The sequence below is a fragment of the Sturnira hondurensis genome, unplaced genomic scaffold (assembly GCF_014824575.4).
Source record: "Sturnira hondurensis isolate 20B ecotype Veracruz unplaced genomic scaffold, ASM1482457v3 Scaffold0007406, whole genome shotgun sequence".
NCBI classification, from domain to species: Eukaryota; Metazoa; Chordata; class Mammalia; order Chiroptera; family Phyllostomidae; genus Sturnira; species Sturnira hondurensis.
In genome coordinates, this window is record NW_028080037.1 from 12,857,229 (window position 1) to 12,879,199 (window position 21,971).

Below are 21,971 nucleotides of genomic sequence, written 5' to 3' on the forward strand. Positions count from 1 at the left end.
GTCGCAGGTGAACACGGATTCAAACTGTGCGGCTCTGGAGCTTGGACCAGGTTCTGTGCTCTCAGTGGGACTCTGCTGCCGCTGAAAAGAGCGTGACCTGTAGTACTTCTGACCTGTAGTACTTCTTGTACTTTTCACCAAGACAGCCCTACCTGGCCCCAGGGGGGGCGAGCAAATAGGCTCATACTGTATTTCTCCCACACTTTTGGGTTTTGCACATGTGTTCCTGCTATTGCTACCAACCTCCTCCCTCATACGGCTGACTCCTGCCAGTCTTAGTCGGTATGCCACCTCCTCCAGGAGGGCATCCCTGACTGCTCCTCCTTTGGGCTTTTTAGTCCTGCCTTCCGCCCCCACCCAGGCACCACCCCTTCCCTATTTTATGGTGTTTAATTTCCTCCTCCCCCTCTAGATTGTGTCACCCATTGTGATTGGGAGCGGGGTCTCCTTTGCTTCCTGCTGCATTCCCAGGGGGCGGGGGGCTACCCCAGTGCGGACCATGAGGGCTCTTCATGGAGATTTGCCCGGGAGCTGAGTCACATGGTGATTAGAGTTCAAGCATTAGGTTTCCTTTACATTTGATTTTTCCTTTCTTAATTTTTTCATGGTTAAAATATACAGAGCATAGCCCAAGCCAGGTAGCTCTGTTGGTTACTGCATCGTCCGGATATGCCACAGTTGTGGGTTCGATCCCCGGTCAGGGCACATAGGAGAATCAACCAATGAACACATAAATGAGCAGAACAACAAATCAGTGTCCCTCCCTCTCCCTCTCTTCACCCTCCTCCCTTTTTCCTCTCTAAAAAAAAATAATAATAAACAAAATAAACTTTAAATATACACAGCATAAAATGTATCGTCTTCACTGTTTTGGGTGCACAGTTCAGTGGCATTAAGTTCATTTTTATTTTTACTCAACCATCAGCACCACCCCCTCCAGAACTTTCCGTTGTCCCCGACTGAAACTCCGTCCCCACTACACACTGAGCCCACCCCCCAGCTGCTGGCCACCACCATTCGACCTGCTGTGTCTGAACTTGGCTACTCCAGGCACTTCGTGTTAGTGGAACCAAACAGCAGTTGTCTTTCTGTGTCTGGATTATTGCAGTTGGCACGGCGTCTTCGGGTTCATCCATGAAGCGCAGGTCGGAATTCTGTTCCCCTTTAAGGCTGGGTGGTACTCTGGGGTGTGGGTGGGCAGACTGCGCTTGTTCGCCCATCCATCTGTCAGTAGGCCTTCAAGTTGTTCCTGCCTGTTGGCCGTTGTGACCGATGTAGCTTTCAACACGGCGTGCAGGTCTCTTTGAGTCCCTGCTTGCGGTTCTTTGGCTCTGTATCTGCAAGTGGGGTTGCTGCGTCACGTGGCGATTCTGTGTTGACTTTTTTAAGGAACTGCCGTGCTGTGTCCCCGCAGTGGCTGCACCATTTACCGTATTTTTTGGACCATAAGACACACCTAAGTTTTAGAGGAAAATAGGGAAAAATTTAGAAGCAAAAAATGTGATACAATATTTAATAACATAAATAACATAGCATTTCACCAATGTAAATGTAAACAACTCAACAGCCACATTAACAACCATTATTCCTCTCAAATTTGGGGGGGGACGTGTATCTTATAGTCTGAAAAATACGGTATATCCCCACCCGTGGGGTCCAAGGGTTCCAACTTCTCCACGTCTGTGCCAACACTTGTGTTCTGTGTTTTGTTTTTTTCTGTTTTATAATGGCTCCCCTGATGGGAGTGGAGTTTCCTTTGCCCGTGAACATCACAGAAGCAGGTGTTGTAGTTAACTCCTTGTGAAGTTCGGAAGAAATCTGACAGGGAAGGAAGGTGGGATGTACAGTGTGACTCCAGCCTCCCATGGTCAGAGTCAGGGTCAGGGTCAGGGTCAGGGTCAGGTCGCTGCATGCCTCTAGCTTCAGTTTCCTCATCTCTAAGGTGCGGTCATAACAGGACCCTCCACGTGGGATTGTTGAGTGGGTAATCCTTATAAATCACTTGTTGGCAGGGTTTAGTAAGTAATAGTTATTTTGATTTTTAGCTTCCAAAAGTGATTGGAAGCTCTAGAAGCTCTAGAGCCATAGAAGCTCTTTGTTTTGAATTGATGGGGAGAGCACAGTGCAGAGGGAAGCCTCTGGTGGGGCTGCTGAAAAGGGAATCTATTTACACGAACAACATTAGTGGAAATAAAATAAAAGGAATTAAAAAAATATACCAGCCCTTCCACCCAGGTCCCCGACACTTTCTTTTTTCATTTGTCTTTCTCTTCCAGACCTTGACCACAAACAGTCTTAACTATTGTCACAGTCTCCACTGGGGGGTGATGTCCTGTCTGTCACCCTAGCCCACAGGATTATCCACAGTGCTTTTCCTCCCGCCCCTCCCCTCCCAGGGCTGCAGGATAAGCCCCTTACACTAGAAAGCTGAGACACTGTCACCTTTTGCACAGGGTGTCGATCATGGCTAAGTTTTTGCTCTCACGGCCATAGCAACCCTCTTTCCTGATCCCAGAGTCCGGATGTGGGTGGTGTGACAGGATTTTGAGTCGCTTGTCCTGTCCTGGGAGGACGGGGAACCGGAGGTCGGTCTGTCTGTCTGTCTGTCTGTCTGCCAACACTGCAATTTCTGTGACACTGCAGTAGCCCTGAGTTCTTTACAGATAAGGGTTATCACCCTGAGCCCCGAGTCATTCTGTACTTGGGTAGATAACGCTACCGTGGGTATCTTTGGGTGCGTGGCTTTCTCTGCCTTTAGGTGCCTCTGTGGGATAAAGTTTTAGAAGTGGGACTGCCGAGTCAAAAAGCGATGTGTGTTTTCGGGGTGGGGGTCTGTTGGGGAAAAACAGCTGATTGGCAGTTGGAGCGTTGGAGCCTAGCTCGACTTTCACCAGTGTGGGACCTGGCTTGTGTTCTGAATCGCATTTTCCTCATCTGTAGCACTGTAATAATTTGCAAAGCACAAGGTTGTTGAGAGTATTAAATGGGAGAAGGCAGAAAGAACCCACAGTCACTTGGTATGATGCCTGCCTCTTGATGGAGTTTCGAAAAAATGTTAGTGGAAAGTGAATATTGCCAAATTGCTCCTATAACTTACATTGGCCCTGGGAGAACGTGAGCATTCCTGTTTCTCCACACCCGCGTCTGCATTGGATACTATTATTCTCTTCTCTCAGGGATGCTCTCTCTTCAAGTATTTTTTTGCACACTGGCTCTGTGTCCAGTATGGTGGTCAGATCCTGGGAATGCAACTGTGAACTGGACCTGGGTACCTTCCTGCCAGGAGCTCCCCGGTCTAGTGGAGGAAACAGAGGCAGTTACCAGGTGCACGATCAGTGCTTGGCTAGAGAGAAGCACTGGGAGTAGGATACCAGGGCACCCCGGAGGCACCTGAACCCATGTGGGGCATCAGGGAGGACTTCCTGGAGGAGGTGGCAGCTTGGAGCTGAGAACTGAGGGATGGCTAGAGATCAGCCCGGTAGTAGCAAATGGTGGTGTAGAGGCTTGAAGATGAAGGAAAGCACAGCATGTCTTGTGACCTGTCTGGGGTTCACTGTAAGTATGTGAGTGCATGTGAGAGACAGACAGACGGATGGGAGGTGTCAATCATTAGACTGGAGCTGGTGGACTGCAGAGAAGCCAGACCCTGCTGGGCCTCAGGGAAGATGTTCGATCTGTATCCAGAAGTCGGCGGGGAGACCTGGTGGGCTTTGCGCAGGGCAGCGAGGTGGTGGTGCTCACCTACCAGAGAACCACTCTGGCCGCTGCTAGGAGAACAGATTAGAGAAGGCTCAGCAGAGACAGGGATGTCAGCAAGGAGGCGGGTCTTAGTGTCCCTTCTCAGGGAAGTTTTCCCTGGCCACTCCTTCACTGTCCCTCATCTAACATTCTGTGTGCTTATTCATCCAAACATTCATCTTGCTTGTGTACGTTCATTGTCTGTCCCCCACTTCTTGACCATCAGCTCCGCAGGAGCAGGCCTTGTCCCCAGCACCTGGCCCAGAGCCTGGTACCTCGTGGGTGCTCAATCATTGCATTTGGGGATGAATGAAAGAATGAGCTAAGGATGCAGCCGTGGGGATGGAGGAGAGAGGATGCCTACATTCCAGCGACATGAGGCACTTTCCATCTGGGGCCTGTGGGTGGACCAGCCACACACATTTCCTGCAGCCCGGCTCTTCTGGGAGGACACGGGCACACACATGGCCCTTTGCCCAGTGCGCCACGCAGATTTGCAGACTTGGGAGCCCAGGTCACATTCCGGAAGACGCTGGAAGGTGTCAGGACTGGCTCGCGCCCCTCAGCAGATGGTGGCGCTCCCAGGAAACGGCGCCCAGAGACGGCTGAGCTGAGCGAGCTCCCAGATCGGGTGGAAGGGTGTGAGTATGAAGAACTGGCAACAGCTGTTAGAACAAATCAACGCCTCCGAATCGGAGCGAAACGCTGCCACACCGTTCGGTTCTGAATGGAAGTGCTTCTCCGGCCCTGTGTGCTTCCCTCAGATTTCCCGGGAGACCTGGAGCTCCACGCTGCACCCCCGGCACCCAGCCCGGAGCCCGGGGTGTGGAAGTTCCAGAGGTTGGACAAATGAGTGCTGTTGAATGGCGCCCAATTTCAGCCACTGTTGGTCTTGGTGACTCAGTTCCCAGGAAAAATGGGACTTTTCTCTGCATGAAATTGCAGGAAATGGAATTTTAAATTTTGCAAATCAGTTCAGCAAAATCAAGCCAGTGGACCTGGCAGGTTTTGCAAAAAGCAGAGACATACCCATCACCACCCCCTGCTTAAGGTGCTCGAGGTCGGGCTGACATGCCTGTCTCCTGGGCTCCTGCGGCCTCCTGACGTCCCAGGGCAGCCTCGCTGCCCTTGTGTCCCCCAGGGCAACGTGCATGGTGACTAGAAAGAGGTGGCTCATACTCGGTGTCCCAGCTTTCTCCAGGGAGCTCTTGTTTACCTGGCTTTAGCCATAGCACTAATAATTTTTAAAAGAGCAAGCAAGAACCTGCCCAGGTAGCTCAGTTGGTTAGAGCATCATCCTGATACACCAAGGTTGCCGGTTCAATCCCCGGTCAGGGCACATACCAGAATCAAGTATGTGAGTGCATGTGAGAGCTGGACAGACAGACAGGCATTCCAATGAATCTATCAATAAATAGAACAACAGATCGATGTCTCTCTCTCTCCCTCCCCCACCCCTCCTCTCTCTCTCTTTAAAATCAATAAAAAAAATTTTAAAAAGAGCAAGTGAGGCCCACTCCAGGAATGCGTAGCATCTTGCCACTGTGTGGGCTTCTGAAATGTTTTGGAAGAGACTACCATGTCTTAAATTAAGCAGAACATATGTGATGCGTTGAGAGTAGGGTTTAAAGCATCTACTTCCAATAAGTGTCTTTGTATTTCATAACGGGCTAAGCGAACACCTGAGAATCATGGGTTTCTCCAGATTTGGGAACGCCTTCAAATTGTTATTTAGCCATTCACTCTGGCGGTTTAAAACTTTCCCCCCTTCGTTCATTGCCTCGTTAACTGATTCATGGATTCATTCGTGCAGCCATATTTACATACCAGGCATTTCAAATGGTAACTTGAGAGGAAGCCTGAGCATGTTGAGCAGATTACAGATCACAGAGACACCTCTCTGGCTGCGAGGGGTGTGGACCAAGAGGCTGACTTCTCTCGCCTTTCCTTTTCCCTTCCCTGTGGCCTGGCTGCTGGGACAGCTTTGGGGAGGCCAGAGTCGGGTGACGTTTGGGTGCCCCTGACCCTGGGTCGGCAGCGACCGCTCATGGCGACTCCCTTTCCAGGAAAGGTCCTCCAGAGAGGCAGCCCTTCCACATCTGGGCAGATGAGCTGGGCTGCCCCTGTGGGGTTCATATGGGCACTGCAGGCGTCTGACAGTGGCCTGTCCGAGACCCTGGGGCTCCTCCCCGTGGGCCAGCGAGACCGGCGGGGCCTCCTACTGTGGCTGAGCGTCCAGCTGGACTCTGCACAGCTCTCTGGTCCTGTCATCCTGTAGCACTCGGCCCCTGGCCACCCCGAGGCGTGCCACAGCCAGAGACTTCATCTGATGTCCCAGAGTGTTGTGTGTGCCGAGACTCCTGACATCTGTACTCATGCAGCATCTTGGGAGGGTGGGGAGTGGGGCCAGGAGAATATTTCTTCATTCATTTATGCATTTGCTCAGTAATTACATAGGTGGTGCTATTATAGGCCAGGCCACTGTGCTGACTGCAGGGACTCAGGGGACCCTCCGGGGGCTTAGTGTGGAGTGGGAAGGACTGGTATGAAGCATCATGAACTATTAAATGTAACTGTAGCTGTGAAGAGGCCTGCCGTGTATCCTTGGGGCTCCGTGGGCAGGTAAGAGAGAGACTGTATTAGGCTGGATGAAGTCAGTGGTCTGAGCTGTGACCTCAGGGTGGGCCTGTGTCTGAGCAGGAGAGGCATCTCAGAGAGCAGGCATGGTGTGTGCAAAGGCCCTGGGGAGGCATCCGAGAGCCTCCAAGAGGTGCAGTGTACAAGCACTGCTCCCAAATCAGCCAGCACCTGAGTGCTCCGGAGTCTCCTCTAAGCCAAGCAAGCCTTCCGGGACCACCACTCCCAGTTCTAGGCAGTGAACCCTCCTAGCCCTGTGCCCCCCATGTACCCCTTTGTGAGCCATCGTGTTTATTGCCCAGAGTTAGGGTTGTTTGCATGTGTGTGCTTCTCGCGTAAGACAGGGAGTTCCCCAAATGGGGGGGACATTTCTTGTTCGCTTCTGTGCATGTAGTAGGTGCTCAGTAAACACGAAGCAGAGGAACGGGGGAGATTTTTGTGGAGCCCCCTGCTGCGGCCCCGCACTCTCTGTGCACCTGTGCCTGAGCCCGCAGTGCTGGAGAGCCGAGAGGAGCGTGAGTCGGCCAGGCTGCAGGAGACACCAGTGCCTTGGCACCGTCTGCACGCACATCGCCGGGACGCAGGGCTGAGGCTGTCATCCTGTGTCTCCCCAGACCTGCTGCAACTCAGCCTGCAGGGACGAGCTTTCCCCCCACCCCGCCCCCCGCCAGCTTCTGCCATGGGAGTGTGGGGACAGCCCCGGTTGCGATGAGATGTGACACGGCTGGCTTCCTCTGGCAGTCACACATCCCCAGCCAGGGCCCGCCGGCTCGGGTAAGTGGGGCTGGTATGTTCTGGGGGTGGGGGGTGCCTGTGGGCTCTGCTGGGGACTTTTCTCTCTGTCCTTTGAGCCCTGTTACTGTCCTGCGTGTCATGTTTGGGCTACATATGTGTCCCCGAGCAGGGTCTCCACAGGTCACGCGGGCTGGCTGTTAAGGTGAACAGTCCTGATTTGGGGCAGCCCCCCCTCCCCGCACCCTGTCAGTGCAGGTAGAGTTCTCCCTCTCTCAGATTCCCTGGTTCTCCATATCCGCCCTCTCCTCCGCTTCTGACTGTCTAGACAGTGTTCTCGGGCTTGAGGAGAAAGAATCTGTTAGCACCATCGCGCGTGTAAGGAAGAGAAAATATCAAAATCTGCTTGCCACTCTTTCCTGCAGGCTGCTGCGTGAGTCAGAGCGGGGGGCAGCAGTGCGGGGCCCCGGGAAGGGAAGCGGGAGGCTGGCACTGAACTGAGACACCTACTGCTAGCCCACCTGGAGGGGGCAGGCAGGGGGGCAGTTTTTTTGGAAACGGAACGGTGGTATGATGGGGGGGGGCCGGGGGGTGGGGTAGGAACACGCAGGATTCAAGAAGAGTGACTTGTGTGGTACTTTTTAAGACCAGAAAAGGAATAAAATACAATTTGAAAAAAGGTAGAGCGGAAGGGGTTGAAGGCTGGAGGTCAAGTTTCAGCTGTGGGAGGCAGGCACATGGGATGCCCTCTCTGAGCCCTTTCCCTTCTCTGTAATGGAGCTTCCGGTACTACCTGCCTGGTGGGTTTGTTGTGGGGGGGGGGGGGTTGATGAGACAGGTGGGCTCCTGACTTGAGAGAGCAGGTCATACAGAGCTGGGTGGACAAGGGGCTACACCCAGGCCTCAGAATGAGGTCTGACCATCACTGTGCTCCCCCCTTGTGGGGTTGGAGGCTGGCGTGATGTACAAGGCACAGGATGCCCTGTCCAGCCTAGAGGCCTCGTGCCTGGTGTGCCCTCACCATGAACTGTCACTCACACTGAGACGACGAAGGCAGCCAGCATGCAGGGGGCGTTCCCCAGAAAACCCAAATAACAATGTAGGTGAGTGAAAAAATCAAGATGGCTTTTTTTAAAAGGCATCTGGAAGGGCCAGAAAGGGGACGATGGGTCAGGTTGGTGGCTGAGGCTTGGGTTCAGTGCCATTCAGCTACTCTGTGACCTCAGGGATTCCGGCTTCAGGTGACTGTGAGCTGGGACAGTCACCCCCCTGTGTGTTAGCATGCAGCCCAGGGTGGGGACGAGGATCAGCTGGGACGCCTGGTGCCCAGAGGCAGGCCCTGCGGTGGGAAAGCAGTTGGGTGCCCCGAGTGAGGGGACCCAGGGGTGCTGTCACTGGGGCTCATGCTAGAGCGTGCAGCGTGGGGGTGGGGTCCGGCTGGGTCAGACGCCTGACCTCACTGCTTTTCTGAGTGACTTCAGGCCGATCACTGGGCCTGTCTGAGCCGATTTCCGTATCTGTACAGCGGAGACAGTCATTTTTACCCCAAGAGCCGGCCTGGAGATGAGCTGCGTCCAGCAAGTCCTAGGGAATGTTGGCGCCTTCCCCCCACCCTTTGATCTGGAAGGAACTTCAAAAGCAGCCACTCAGTCCACCCCCCTCCCGCCCCAGCCCCCAGTCCAGAGAGGTGGGGAGGCTGGCCCGGGCCTGCCTGGTGAGGTCAGCAGGTTGCTGTTGTCCAGAACTCGGAGCTCCGGTCTTTCTCGACCAGACGCGGGCTGAGTTTTAAGCGGACTCTGTTTGTTTTGTGTTGACAGTGGCGTCTGTGTTTCGGGTGTCCTGTGTCCCCATGGATCCACAGCCATAGCCATGGTCACGCGGGTGGAGGTCAGCTCCATAACCACCCTGACAGGAGCGCCAGGCCTCAGTGAGATCGCCAAGGAGGAGACCCTGACTCGGACCTACTTCTGCCAGGCGGGGGACACCCCCGGGGCCACCTTGGCCCGGCTCTCTGAAGGAAAAGGCCCCCTGCGGAGCCCCACACGCTTGCTCCCCCTGCCCAGACTGGCCCCCAAGCCCTTCTTCAGGGAGAAGGCCCCGGATGCAAAGACCCCCATCGCATCCTTGCAGCACAGCCCGGCCAGGCCGGCTCCTTCCTGCGGGTCCCCCCAGGACGCGGCGGCAAAGGCCCTGGGTGCCAGGATGCCTGGCCTAGCGGGGCAGGAGGCGGGGGGCGGGGAGGGCCTGCGGAGAAGCTCGTCCCTGTTCCACAAGGCCACCTCCCTGAGGCCCAGTCCCTGCTCCGTGATCCTCTTTGAAACCTCCGAAGCCAGCCTCACGCTGGGCAGGCGGGCTGGGGAAGGGGTGCAGGAGGCCAGCACAGGTGTATCCCAGGTGCCCCCCTCGGGCTCTCGGCCCGAGGTGGCCGCCAAGCCTGCCCTGCCTGCCCGAAAGCCTGGGGGGACCCTCCCCAGCCCGGCCTCCCTGTCCCAGGACACACTGCCAGCCGCCACGCGAGAGGAGGCAGGCCCAGAGGAGCCACCTGCCAAGACCGGCGGTGTAGAGGACACAGGCAGCCCCGCCGTGGGGCCCAGGCCTCCTCGCCCGAGGAGGAGGCCGGTATCAGCCATTTTTGTGGAGACCATTCAGCCCCAGAAACCAGGCCCAGGAGGAGCGGCCGCAGTGGGGAAAGCACCCCCCACACCTCCTGAGAAAACGTGGGTGCGGAGGCCCAGGCCCCTGTCCGTGGACCTCACGGCCCGGTTTGAGAGCAGAGAGGTCTTGCTGAAGAAGGTGGCTGAGGAGGCCACCACGGGCCCCATCAGCCAGCAGCAGGGGCCCGAGTGGTCCAACCCAGAGCCCAAAGAGGAGGGCACGTGTTTGGGCAAAGCAGAGGCCCCCCTTCGGGACCCCGATGCAGACTTCCTGGAGGTGGCCAAGAAGCTCCGAGAACGGAAGGACAAGGTGCTTTCTAAGCAGCAGAGCTCAGCCAGGGTCAGCTCCACCGAGGACCGGAGGCTTGGGGAGGAGAGAGCCACGCCGGATGGGGAGCCAGAGAAGGCTCCCGAGTCCCCTTCACCCAGGCCAGGGAAAGGCCAAGAAATGGCTGAAGTCAAGAGCAGATCGTCCGATGGGGAAATCCGGACCAGGGGAGAGTGGGTCTCCAGGGGCAGCGTCAAGAAGCGCCTCAGCCTCTTTGGGGAGGAGAGCGCCGTGGCCATGACAGTGGGGTCTGAGCCCCCACTGGCCACCCCTGAGTCCCCATCAGCTGCTCCAGAGCTGCAGAAAACAGGGGTGAGCGTCCAGGAGCGGATCAAAGGCTGGGCCACCGAGAGCTCCGAGGCCAAGCCGGAGGTCAGAAGAAAGGCATTCCAGGCACGGCCGCTGTCGGCGGACTTGACCAGACTGTAAGTAGGATTGTCCCACGGGGTTCACTGTGCCCAAGCTGCCTCAAACTGCTCACCATAGGCCCCCCCAGGACGAGGAACTGCTGGACACCCTATACCTCCTCTCCAGGTTTACACATAGCCTTACGAGGAAGTGGCGTTAGCTGCCACCCCTCAGAGGAGATAGGTGTGTGCCAGCAGTGAGGCCAGGAACCCGGTTTTCTTGTCCCTTCTCATCTTTGCCCTTGGGAGAGCTCATGCCCATTTCACAGACTGGAATAGGAAAGGCAAAGTACTGTGAGGAAGTCGGGAGCCAGGCGTATTCCAGCTGAGCCTGTCTCCATGGCTGAGCTGTCCTTTTCTAAAGTCTACAGACACTTACTACCGTATTTTGCCATGTGTAATGCACACTTTTTTGCCCACATTGTTTGAGGGAAAAGTAAGGATGTGCATTATACACGGATAGCCCTAAAACATGGGTGCACATTATGCATGGGAGTGCGTTCTACGTGACAAAATACGGTACGTGGCTGAACCTATGCCAGACAAAATACGGTATATGGCCTGGGGCGACCTCCATGAGTGGCCTTCAGAATAAAACTAGATGGGTCAAGATAGCTTGGGCAAGTCGCCTCCCCTACTGAGCCTGGGTTTCTTCGTCTCCTGACGCTAAGACCTTCCTTAAGGATAGAGACTCAGAGACCTAAGGCTGGGGGTCGCTCTGCCCACGGGAAGCCCTCATTGCCTTGGACCTGTAAGTGATATCGTTAATCCTGTTCTGGAGTAATGGTTTTCCAAGCTTGCCCAGCCTCTGACGTCTCTCGTTCCTTTGTTTTCCCACAAGTGGCTGTTTGATTACAACAGGGAGATGCCCCTGGGCGTGTCCACTGGCTCCATAATGACATGCATGCCACTCACATACTTCGTCAGGGATGGAGCTTCTAGGGGGCAGGACCTCTGGGCAGGCTGCCCCGCCCGGCCTGGGAACTAGGGCAGCCAGCTGGGCCAGAATTAGACCATTGGCTCTCAGCATTTAGAATCACCTGGAAAAAAAAATCCAGAGAGTCTGATTCGATTGGTCTAGGGAGAGGAGCTCCTGTCTTGTTTGTTGTTAAAAACTTCCCAGGTGATTCTCCTGTGCTGGCCTGAGAACACCTGAGTTCAGGTAACAGAGAACGGGGCACCCAGGTCAGGGGCCCTACATATCTCTCATTGCAGGGCCTTGGGTTATTCCCATCAGACGGGTGGGTAAACTGAGGCTCCAAGTGTGAGTTGAGGTTCAGAGGTTTGATTTCTCTCTTTTTCCCTCTGTGCAGCCCCCAGCCCTGTATGAATCTTTAGGTATCCGGGGAACTTTTCAGAGGTGGAAAAGTTCTAGCTCAGAACTCCACCTTGCTCCTTGTCCCCTTCACAAGTGGGAAAACAGGCCTAGAGAGGGACAATGACTTGGCCAAAGTCACCCAGAGAGGCAGAGACGGGCCATGCCCCCACACATTCCAGAACAGCCCACTGCCCCCGAGTGAGTCCCGTGGCTGGTCTGCCTTGGGGCTGCTGTTGCTAACAACAGCCATTAATTACCCCTCCTGGGGCATCTGCAGTCTTCCCTAAACGCCCTCATGTAGCTATTAGGGCCTTGAGTAGCCTCTTCTCCGCCCTACAAAAGGTGATAGGGAGGCGTTAATTAACCCCATTTTATAGATCTGGAGACCGAGGCCCAGGGGAGGTCACCAGCCCGGCCCCAGCTCCCACAGTGGGAAGTTGGTAGAGCCGGCACTCGCACCCGGGTCTCTTCCCCAAGCCGGGGCTCCCGCCTCCCCACAATGCTGTGTTTAAGGTAGGCTGTCCCCGTGGGCCTTTCTCTGTAGGTTTGGCGCCCCAAACGGAAAGGTCTGTTCTCAGAGCCCTCCAGGCACTGTCGCTCTGGTGGTCTCCATGCTGCTTTCACTCCCTGGGGCCCAGAGCTGGTTCTGGGGTGCAGGGGGTGGGGGAGGGAGTCACAGCTGCCGGCCCAGCCAAGTGACTTGAATCTCTGCCAGGTTTTCAAGTTCAGCTTCAAGCAACGAAGTCAAGTATGAGAGGTGTGCGGAGCTGAGTGACGAGCTTGCTAAGGAACCGAGAAAGAAGGTAAGGAGCCGTGTTTGGCCGTGGGTACTTACGCTTGCTGGAAGAGCTTTTATGATCTAAGAGGTCTGGGAAGAATCGGAAGCCCCTTGCAAACAATAAAACTGTTCTTCCTTTAATACTGGGACTTTGCAAGTCCCTTCCGCCGCGATGGGTCTGATTCCCTGTTCTGTGGTGTTCAATGCATTTTACAGATACAATTGTTGAGTATTTATTTTCTCTGTGCAAGGAGGAAAAGGGACTTGGCTTTCCTGTGTAAGAATGCCTGCTTCATTAAGAATTTCATAAAGGTTAAAACATGTTAATATGCCCTGGCTGGGTAGCTCAGTTGGTTAGAGCATCGTCCCAATACTCCAAGTTCGTGGGTTGGATCCTCAGTCAGGGCATATACAAGAATCAATGAATACAAATAAGTGGAATAGCAAATCAGTGTTTCTCTCTCTCTCTCTCCCCCTCTCTCCCTTTCACTCTCTAAAATCAATCAATCAAAAAAACTTTTTAAAGGTTAGTAGAAACCCCCTCGATTTCCCTAACTGTGGTCCCTTTTCATCCCTGGCTTTCACCTATCAGCAAAAGGAAGGGCATTACCAGCAATTAAATTACTCAGAAAGTATCTTTATTTGGTTTCTTTCGTAAGTAAAATTTCGTAAATAACTCCTAGGTGTGACTGGTTTGTGGTTCGTGCCTTCTGCAGAGTTGCAGTGTTTTTTTGTTGTTGTTTGTTTGTTTGTTTTTAGGTTTAATTTATTTATCTTTAGAGGGGAAGGGAAGGAGAGAGGGAGAGGAATATCAATGTGTGGTTGCCTCTCATACATCCCTTGCTGGGAACTGGCCTGCAGCCCAGGCATGTGCCCTGACTGGGAATCGAACCGCGATACCCTGGTTCGCAGGCCCGCGCTCAATCCACTGAACTACACCAGCCAGGGCTAGAGTTGCAGTTTTTTAAAAAACAGCTTTGTGGAGGTATAACTGACATACAGCACACTGCACGCCTTTCAAGGGCACAAGCCGGTGAGTGTGACATCCATGCGGGAACACCTGCAAAACTGTCATCGCAATCACGGTAGTGAACATCCCCAGACCCGGACATTTCCTCTTCGCAATCCTTCCCTTCTCTTCCTCTGAGCAACCGCTGCTCTGCTTTCTGTGACGCTAGATTAGTTTGTGTTCTAGGTTTTTTCATAAATGGAACCAGTGCCCTTTTTTTTTTTTGGTCTCCTTTTTTTCACTCAGAATAATTATTTTGTGATTCATTACATGGTAGCGTGGATTAATCGTTCATTCTTCTTGCCCTGGCTGGTGTGGCTTGAGTGCCATTCTGCAAATCGAAAGGTTGTCGGTTCGATTCCTTGTCAGGGCACAGGCCTGGGTTGCGGGCCAGGCCCCAGTTAGGGATGTGCAAGAGGCAACCGATTGATGTTTCACACATCAGTGTTTCTCTCCCTCTCTTTCTCCGTACTCTACCCTCTCCCTGAAAATAAATAAATACAATATTTTATTTATTTATTTTTAAATTTTATTTATTTATCTTTAGAGAGGAAGGGAAGGAGAGAAGGAGAAAAATATCAGTGTATGGTTGCCTCTCGTGAGTCCCCTGCTGGGAACTGGCCCGCAACCCAGGCATGTGCCCTGAGTGGGAATCGAACCGCGATCGTGTGCTTCGCAGGCCCACACTCAGTCCACTGAGCTACACCAGCCAGGGCTAAATACAATATTTTAAAAACCATAATTCATTCTCTTCGTTGCTGAGCAGTACTCCGTTTTACGGGTTGGCTACAGTTTCTCCATTCGTGCTTCGATGGATTGCTGAGCAGTACTCCGTTTTACGGGTTGGCTACAGTTTCTCCATTCGTGCTTCGATGGACCTTTGAGTTGTTTCCAGTTTGGGGTCCCTTTCGGTTCAGTGGCATTGAGTATATTGTCCATGTGGGGCTATCAACTCTCCCCACTAGCTAGTTTCAGAATTTTCCAGCACCCCAAGTGGAATTACCCAGTCACTTCCCGCCCTGCAACGCTGGCCCCTGGTAACCAGGAATCTGCTGTCCCCATACACTTGTCTGCTCCAGGTATTCCAGAGAAATGGAGTCACACAACCTCCAGCTGCTGTGTGTGGCTTCTTTCGCTTCGCATAATGCTCTCGAGACTCATTCGCACTGTGATGTGTATCGGGACTCTGCCCCTTTTCCTGGCTGAACGACGCTCCACTGCACGCACAGAGCACGCTTTGTTCATTCATTCATCTGCTGATGGACATTGGGGCTGCTTCCGCCTTTTGGCTGCAGTGACTTACGCTGCTGTGCCTTTTGGCAGCGTTTTTGTCTGAGCGCCTGCTTTTAGTTTTCCAGGGTGTATATCCAAGAATGGAATTGGTGGCCTATGGTTAGTTCTTTCTTTAACTTGTTGACATAGATGTATTTCCCACAGAAAAAAAATGTAAAAAACTGCTAAGGAATACATGCATATTATAATAGTCAAACAGAACCAAAGTGTGTCCAATTAAAAGATCCTTGTTTTCATTCTTATTCCTTTTGCTACTCACCGTTTGATTTCTGTCTTTTCTCCACTGTGCTGCTACCCGTGTGTATGAACTAGACAGGCACAGGTTTTAAACATACGATCTTACAAACGTGCTGTTCTGCAGCCCCGTTCTTCTCCCCTCAGCACCATGTGTGTGTGTGTTCTTCCATGTCCCGGCGTGACGTCTTAGATGACCCGTCCCGTTCTGAGGATCCAGGGGTCCGAGGGGCGTCCCCCTGTTCGGCTGTGTGAAAACTCACTTCACCACTGCCCTTCAGGGGGCGCTGATGTTGCCTGCGTTCGCTCGCTCTCACCACCAGAGCTGTTCACTCTCTCGCTCACTAGACTTGTGCTCATGAGGGAAGAAGGAATCCTGAGAGAAGACTCGCCGGACTGAAGGAAATGAGAATTTAAAAATCATGGTAGATGTACCAAATTGTCCAGAAGTCATGCCCGTTTACGTCTCTCCAACAACACCTGAGCGTCCATTTCCCCACAGCCCTGCCCACTCTAGACGGGTTCCATCTTTAATGTTTTAATCACCCAAGGATATATTTTTATTGGATTTAGAAAGAGAAGAAGTGGGGGGGGCGGAGAGAGAGAGAGAGACATCGATTAGTTTTTCTGCCCCTTTATGCATTCATTGGTTGATACTTGTATGTGTCCTGACTGGGGATTGAACCTACAACCCTGGTGTGTCTCAGGACGATCGATACTCAAACCAACTGAGCTACCCGGCCGTGGTCACTGTTGGGATTTACTTTTAAAAGCTGCCATTTCAGTCGCCTTACCTCTTCCTTCCCATTTCACATTCTTTAACCTAAGTTGGATTGTTTCTCCTTTTTTTCTTTTTTACAGTCAAAGGAAGGGCCTGGTTTGGACGGGGCCTCTGCTCCCAGAAGCCCCTGGCAGCTGGGGACACTCCGGGAGAAGTCCAGGCAGACACCGAGGAAAGACAGTTGTCCTGCGGCCCCCAGCACCTGCTGCGGGGCGAGCGTGGTGGGGGCCCTGAGCTCCCCCGACAGCGCCCCAGAAGACGACGGGAGCTTCCAGACCGTGAGGGCCACGGTGTTTGAGCATCACGTGGAGAGGCACACTGTGGCCGACCAGTCCGGACGCTGTCCCTCAGCGACGCCCCCTGGCACCATGACCCATGTCCCTGAGCCCAGACTCAGGCCTGAGAGAAGCTCATGGCTGGGGAAGGAGCCTCCAGAAAAGGCCGAAAAGGCCGTCCTCCAGAGAGAGAACTGCAGGCGGTTTGGAAATCCCGACACGGAAAAGTTGGGACGGACTCCTCTCTTGAATGGTGACCCCAAGCAGCATCACACGCCTCTCCCCGAAAAGTGCCCCCCAGGCCAGAAACGTAGCAACAACCCCTTCCTCTTGTGCTCAGAAAACCCACCCAGGTCACAGAGAGTGGAGCCCAAGTATGACATCGTGCACACGGTAGGGGAGCGTGCGCACAGTGAGGCTGTCCCCACCGCGCCCGAGGAGAAGGCTGTGACGCTCCGGAGTGGCAGGGCCCGGCCCTCGCTGAAGGAGGGGCAGCTGACCCCTGAGGGGGCCCCTGGCCACGCAGAGTGCAGGCTGCACAGTCCGGCGGGGTCCGTCCAAAGGGCCAGTTTGATTTGGGAAGCCCGAGGGACGCAGGAGGTCGGCGGGCTCCACCCCGACTCCCGAGAGCCAAAGGACACATTCAGGGGCCTGTCACCCAAGTGGAAAGGCGGGGCGGCCGGGAACTGGCATAAAGCCACGGTGGTGGTCAGTGACGAGAAAGGCTCAGAAGTGAGTCCTGACGTCGCCAGTGAGCGCTCGGCCAGGCCTGGCGGCAGCGAGGCCACCTGTGGGAGGGCAACCCAGGCCGCCACCAGGGAGCCCCGGCACCAGGGGCCCGGAGGGGCCGAGAGCAAGCCAGGTGGCTGTGTTTCAGCAGGAGAGAGGGGTCTGCTGTGGGGCTGCGCTCTGGACCCTCCTTTAAGGGATAAGGAGAAGCCCTCCGACTTCCCGGCTCGGCCACAACGCGAGGGGCCGGTTCGGAAAGGGCCCCTGGTGGTGACTGCTGGTGAGGGCCAACTGAAACCAGCCCAGGCCCGGGAGCCTGAAGCCAGGATGCGGAGGGTGAGTCCCTCCGACCAGAGATTTGAGAGGTGGAGGCGGCGCACTTTACCCTACGATGTGAAGTTTGATGAGTTCAGCTTCTTGGCCCCGGAACACTCATCAGAGGCGGAGCAGGGAGGCGCAGATCATCCAAGCTCCCCCGCAGGTGCCTTAAGGAGGCCTCAACTCTCCCATAGTCGGGCAGAGGCCCAGGACGGGGACCCCGGAGTTTCACGGGACCCGGCTCCTCCTGCAGCGAAGCCAGGGTCATCTGTGGAGCCCAAGGTGACATTTTTTGCAGTGACATATCAGATTCCTGATACTCAAAGAGCAAAGAGCATTGTCAAGTCAGGGCCTGAACACTTGACAGAACATTCTAGAAAGACAGCTCCGCCTCCATCTCCTCACCCTTTAGCTTCTACCTTGGCTTCTCTCAACCCTGAAGAGCCACTGGAGACCGTGGGCAGTAAAAACTGGGCTCAGAGCAGAGAGCGTGACAACGCAAGCGTTTCAGAAACTCGAAAGCCAGCCGACGTCCCACCGCCTCTTGGGGACAGGATTATGGGTCTTTGTACTGAAAGGGTCATCGACACCGACACTGTCTGTGTTCATCGGCGGCGACCAGAGGACAGCCCTGGTTTTCAGAACGATTGGAGGGACAGTGGGAACAAGACGTCCCCCACTCGCGCTCCCCAGACGGCCCCAGCTTCCACAAGTCGCCTGAAAGCCGGCGACCTCCTGGTCAGGAGGAGGACTGGGGTGGTCAGCGAGACGTTCCCAGGTAAAGTCAAAGACGGCTACAGATCCAGCGTTCTTGACATCGACGCCCTGATGGCCGAGTACAAGAAGCAGGAGGCTCAGGAGCAGGTGCCGGGCTCGCCCGTGGAGCCCAGCGGCTGGTCTCAGGAGAGGCCAGGCCAGCAGGGTGGGGCAGAACGGAGGAGGAGCCTGAAGGAAGGGCTGGAAGCCGAGGGTCCCCGGAAACGAGCCAGCTTTGCTGAGACAAACCACAGTTCGAGTCCGGGCTCTGGCAAGCCGCCGGCAGAGACCCCGGGGGCAGCCACGAGCCCCAAACTCAGCTCTCCTCTGTGGGCTCTGCCGCAGTCAGCAACTCCCGAAAAACAGCCAGGGGCCTCTTCTGGTCCCGGGGCTCCCAGGAATATCTCAGGAATCTCTGAGGATGAAACGAAGACCTTTGCTGGTAAACACCCCGGTGCAAAGTGTCAGAGTTACCCCGTAGCCCGGGAGGACCCAGGCGCGGGAGCCGGTGTATTGCCCAGATCCTCCCAGGCCAACCAGAAGAAAGGGACCCCGAGGCAATCCAGTTGGAGGGGAGCGGAGGGCCTCGCCACCCAGTGGGGTGACCACCCACAGCACCATGGCAGGTCACCGCTGGATGTCAAAAGGGCCTATTCAGAGAAGGGCCCTCCTGCCAAAATCCGAGAGGGTCTGTCCATCATGCAGGAAGCCAGAGAGAGGAGGCGAGAGCACAGGGTGAGGCACAGCCTCCCTGGGGAGAGCCTGGAGGCCGAGGAGGCCCCAGCGGCACCCTGTCGGCAGGACTCCGGGACTCGGGACGGTCACAAGGTGAGTACGAAGGTGGTTCCCCTGTTGTCAAACGGTGGTTAAACATAGGCCACTGGTATCAACCTCAGAGCCCACGTGGGCCAGGTGGGTATGTACATGAGTAGAGTCAGGTTGGGTGTGAGACGCTAGGGAGTGGTGAGGATTGGGGCAGATGGAGAGCTCGGGCCCTATCTCAAGGGGCAGTTGCTGCAGTGTTCCTGCTGGTTCTGACCAGTGCAATGGGGGACTGAGAGGGCAGATCCAATATATTAAGAGAATCTGAAAAAAAAACCCCAGATTTTCATACGTAATTTCCCTTTGTGAAATGAGGACAGCTTTTTGAAAATGCTGTTAAGTCTAAAAAAAAATGTGTCTGCTGGCTCTCTCTAGCCACGAGTTTGAAACCTCTGGCCTAGAATGAGAATAGGTGTCATTTATCGAGCGCCTGCTGTATTCTGGTTGTTGGTGTCACGTGCATTGTTGTATCCCGGTCTTCAGCGTCCTGCTTGACATTTTGTGAACTTTCCAGAAATGGTGGTTGAATGTGTGAATGAGCCGTCTTTTGGAGCCTCCTGGCTGTCCCTCTCTGTGGTTTTAGGAGGTGAACCCAGAGGATCTGGTGGAGGGTGGCGGCAGGGGTGGCTGAGTGAGGCAGGGAAGGGAAGGCAGGTGACGAAGGTACCCCTCTGGACACCTCACCTTCATTCTTGCTGGAGACCCCCGGGCAGCAGCACGGATTGGTCACTTCAGACAGGGGTGTTGTGGAAGCGAAGCAGTAGGATTACATCAGTAGAGGTCGGGGGATGAGGGTTCGCCCAAGGTTAGGTGTGGGCTAGTGGTGGGGTCTGGCTTTGAACCCACATCCCTTTCAGTTACCACATTCAGATGCATGTCTGTGCAGAGCAATGACCCGGCCTCCCTGAGCCTCCGTCTCCCCATCAGAGTTAACAGCGATCCCTGCCTCACAGCTCCGTTCCCAGGCTGAAAGGAGATAAAGCGCCCAGCATGCGCCGGGCACCCAGCCGGCATGAGCTCAGGGCCTGCCCCCGGCTTCTGCGCCCGTGCTCTTGAGCAGGGGCTCGCCTTTCGCCATCTCCAGGCCGTCGTTGTGGGAACGCTGGGAGAGGGAAGAGACCATGGAAATGTGACACCGAAGCTGTGTGCCAGCCACCCCAGGGGCCCTGCTGGCCGTGGGGGAGCGCAGCAGTGGGGGGGGGGGGGGCGCTTGGCCCTGGACATCTGCCCAGGTGTGCGGCCCAGGGGTACCGCCGCCAGGGGATCCGTTCCCTCACGAAGGACTGGGCGGCCTTGGACCGGCTCCTCGCTTCTCTTCTCTCCTGTCCAGGGACGTTTTGTTTTTCATCTTTAAGAAATAAAAATCGATACAAGCAAGGCATAAATGCAACAGTGGTTGTTGAAAACTGAAACCTTACAAAAGTGTATAAAATAGTGTCCCCCCGGGACCCCTTTCCTTGTCCGGCCCCCGCCCCCGGGGCAGCTGCCGTGGCAGTTTTGATGTCCTTTGGGACCCGCCTGCACTGCAGATTCGCTTCTCAACCATACATGTTTTGTTATAATTATTGTATTTCCCTTATCGCAAAAGGTAGTGAATGCTTAGTAGTACAATTTAAAGTGTTGTAGAAACCTATGGTTTAGAAAGGAAACCTCCCCCAAAGAATGAGTCTGGCCGTGACCTGGGGCACCCCCGCCTCCAGGGCCCTTAATGGTTCTCAGTGCAGTTTGCTCCCCGCCCCCCCCCCCCGCCCTGCCCATTTTCCTGTCATGTGACTAAGGAGAGTGGGCTCCTGGCTGTCAGTGGCTGGGGGCCAGGGATGCTGCTCAGCCCCCCTCCAGCGTGCCAGGCCACCCTCACCGCAGTTCGGTCCTCCTGTCTCACCGTAGGCAGCCCCAAGGCGGAGGGACCCCGGTCTAGTCACACGTAGGGCTTTCTTGGGCGGTGATAAAGACATCCTGAAAGGATGTGATGGTGGTGGCAGAACTCTGAATATACCCCGACCCCCAGAAAACCCTGCACCCAGGCTCTCCCAGTTCCCCCAATACCCTCCGGTCCGGGTAGGCATCAGTCTGCTCTCTGTCCGTGTAGAGCTGCCCGTTCTGGACGCGAGGGCCGCATGCAGCCCAGGACGGCTGTGCATGCGGCCTGACACAAAACTGTGCATTTACCTCAAACATTGCGAGGTAGATGTTCTTGTGATCACGCGTCACAGTGTACTTAATGTGTCGCCTGAGACAAGTCTTCTTCCAGTGTGGCCTGGACACGCCAAAAGGTTGGACGCCCCTGGTAGGATACCGTTTCCAAGGTGCATCTGTGTCGTGGCGAGTGTCGGGGCTGCGTTCCTTTTCATGGCTGAGTGATATTCCATTGCACCGATAGACCACATTTTATTAATTTATCCTTTCATCAGTGGATGGGCGTTTAGGTTGTTACTTTTATTTTATTGATTGATTCGAGAGAGACATGGAGAGAGAAGCATCAGTTTGTGCATTTATTGGTTAATCCTTACATGCACCCTGACTGGGGATCGAACCTGCAACCTTGGCGTTTTGAGACAACACTCTAACCGACGGAGCCACTGGCCAGAGCTGTGTTGTTTCCACTCTGGCTGTTACAAATAGTGCTGCTGTGGACGTCTGTGTGAAGTATTTGGGCACACACTGAGGAGTGACATCCCGGGTTATATGGTCACTGTGTGTGTCACCTGCAGGAGCCGCCAGGGGGCGGTCCAACCAGCCACACCCTTCCTGACCCCGTGGTCAGTGCGTGAGCGTCCCGGCCGCCCTCTGTCCAGGCCGCCCTCCGTCCCGGCCAGCCGCATCTGTGTTTCTGATTCTGGCCACCTTCGTGGGTTTCAGCAGTGTCTCCCTACGGATTTGATCTTTATCTCCTGTTGAGCATCTTTGAACTTGTCGGTCCTTGACATGTCTTTGAAGTAATGACTATTCGATCTTTTCCCATTTAAAAAAAATTTGGGTGGTTGGTTTTTTTTTTGTTATTGAGTTGTAATTATTCCTTACATATGCTGGAGACAAGTTTCTTATCAGACATAGGGTTTTATGATTTGTAGAAATTTTCTCCCATTTGGGTTGTGTTTCCACTTTCTTAACCCCACCCTTCAAGGCACAAGCGTTTCTCACTCGAGTGAAGGGCAGTTTGTT

The 21,971-nt window shown here is 54.6% G+C and overlaps 1 protein-coding gene across 1 annotated transcript in view; it reads left to right on the forward strand.

Moving 5' to 3' along the window:
* The window catches only part of KIAA1671 (KIAA1671 ortholog), a 169,375-nt gene that overhangs the window by 39,084 nt on the left and 108,320 nt on the right, over nt 1–21,971 (forward strand). Inside the window, exons 2-5 of the mRNA XM_037052366.1 lie at nt 6,990–7,149; nt 8,925–10,514; nt 12,530–12,617; nt 15,990–18,815. Coding sequence (XP_036908261.1) covers nt 8,977–10,514; nt 12,530–12,617; nt 15,990–18,815 — 4,452 coding nt within the window. The 5' untranslated portion in view covers nt 6,990–7,149; nt 8,925–8,976. The remainder of the gene's footprint in view (nt 1–6,989; nt 7,150–8,924; nt 10,515–12,529; nt 12,618–15,989; nt 18,816–21,971) is intronic.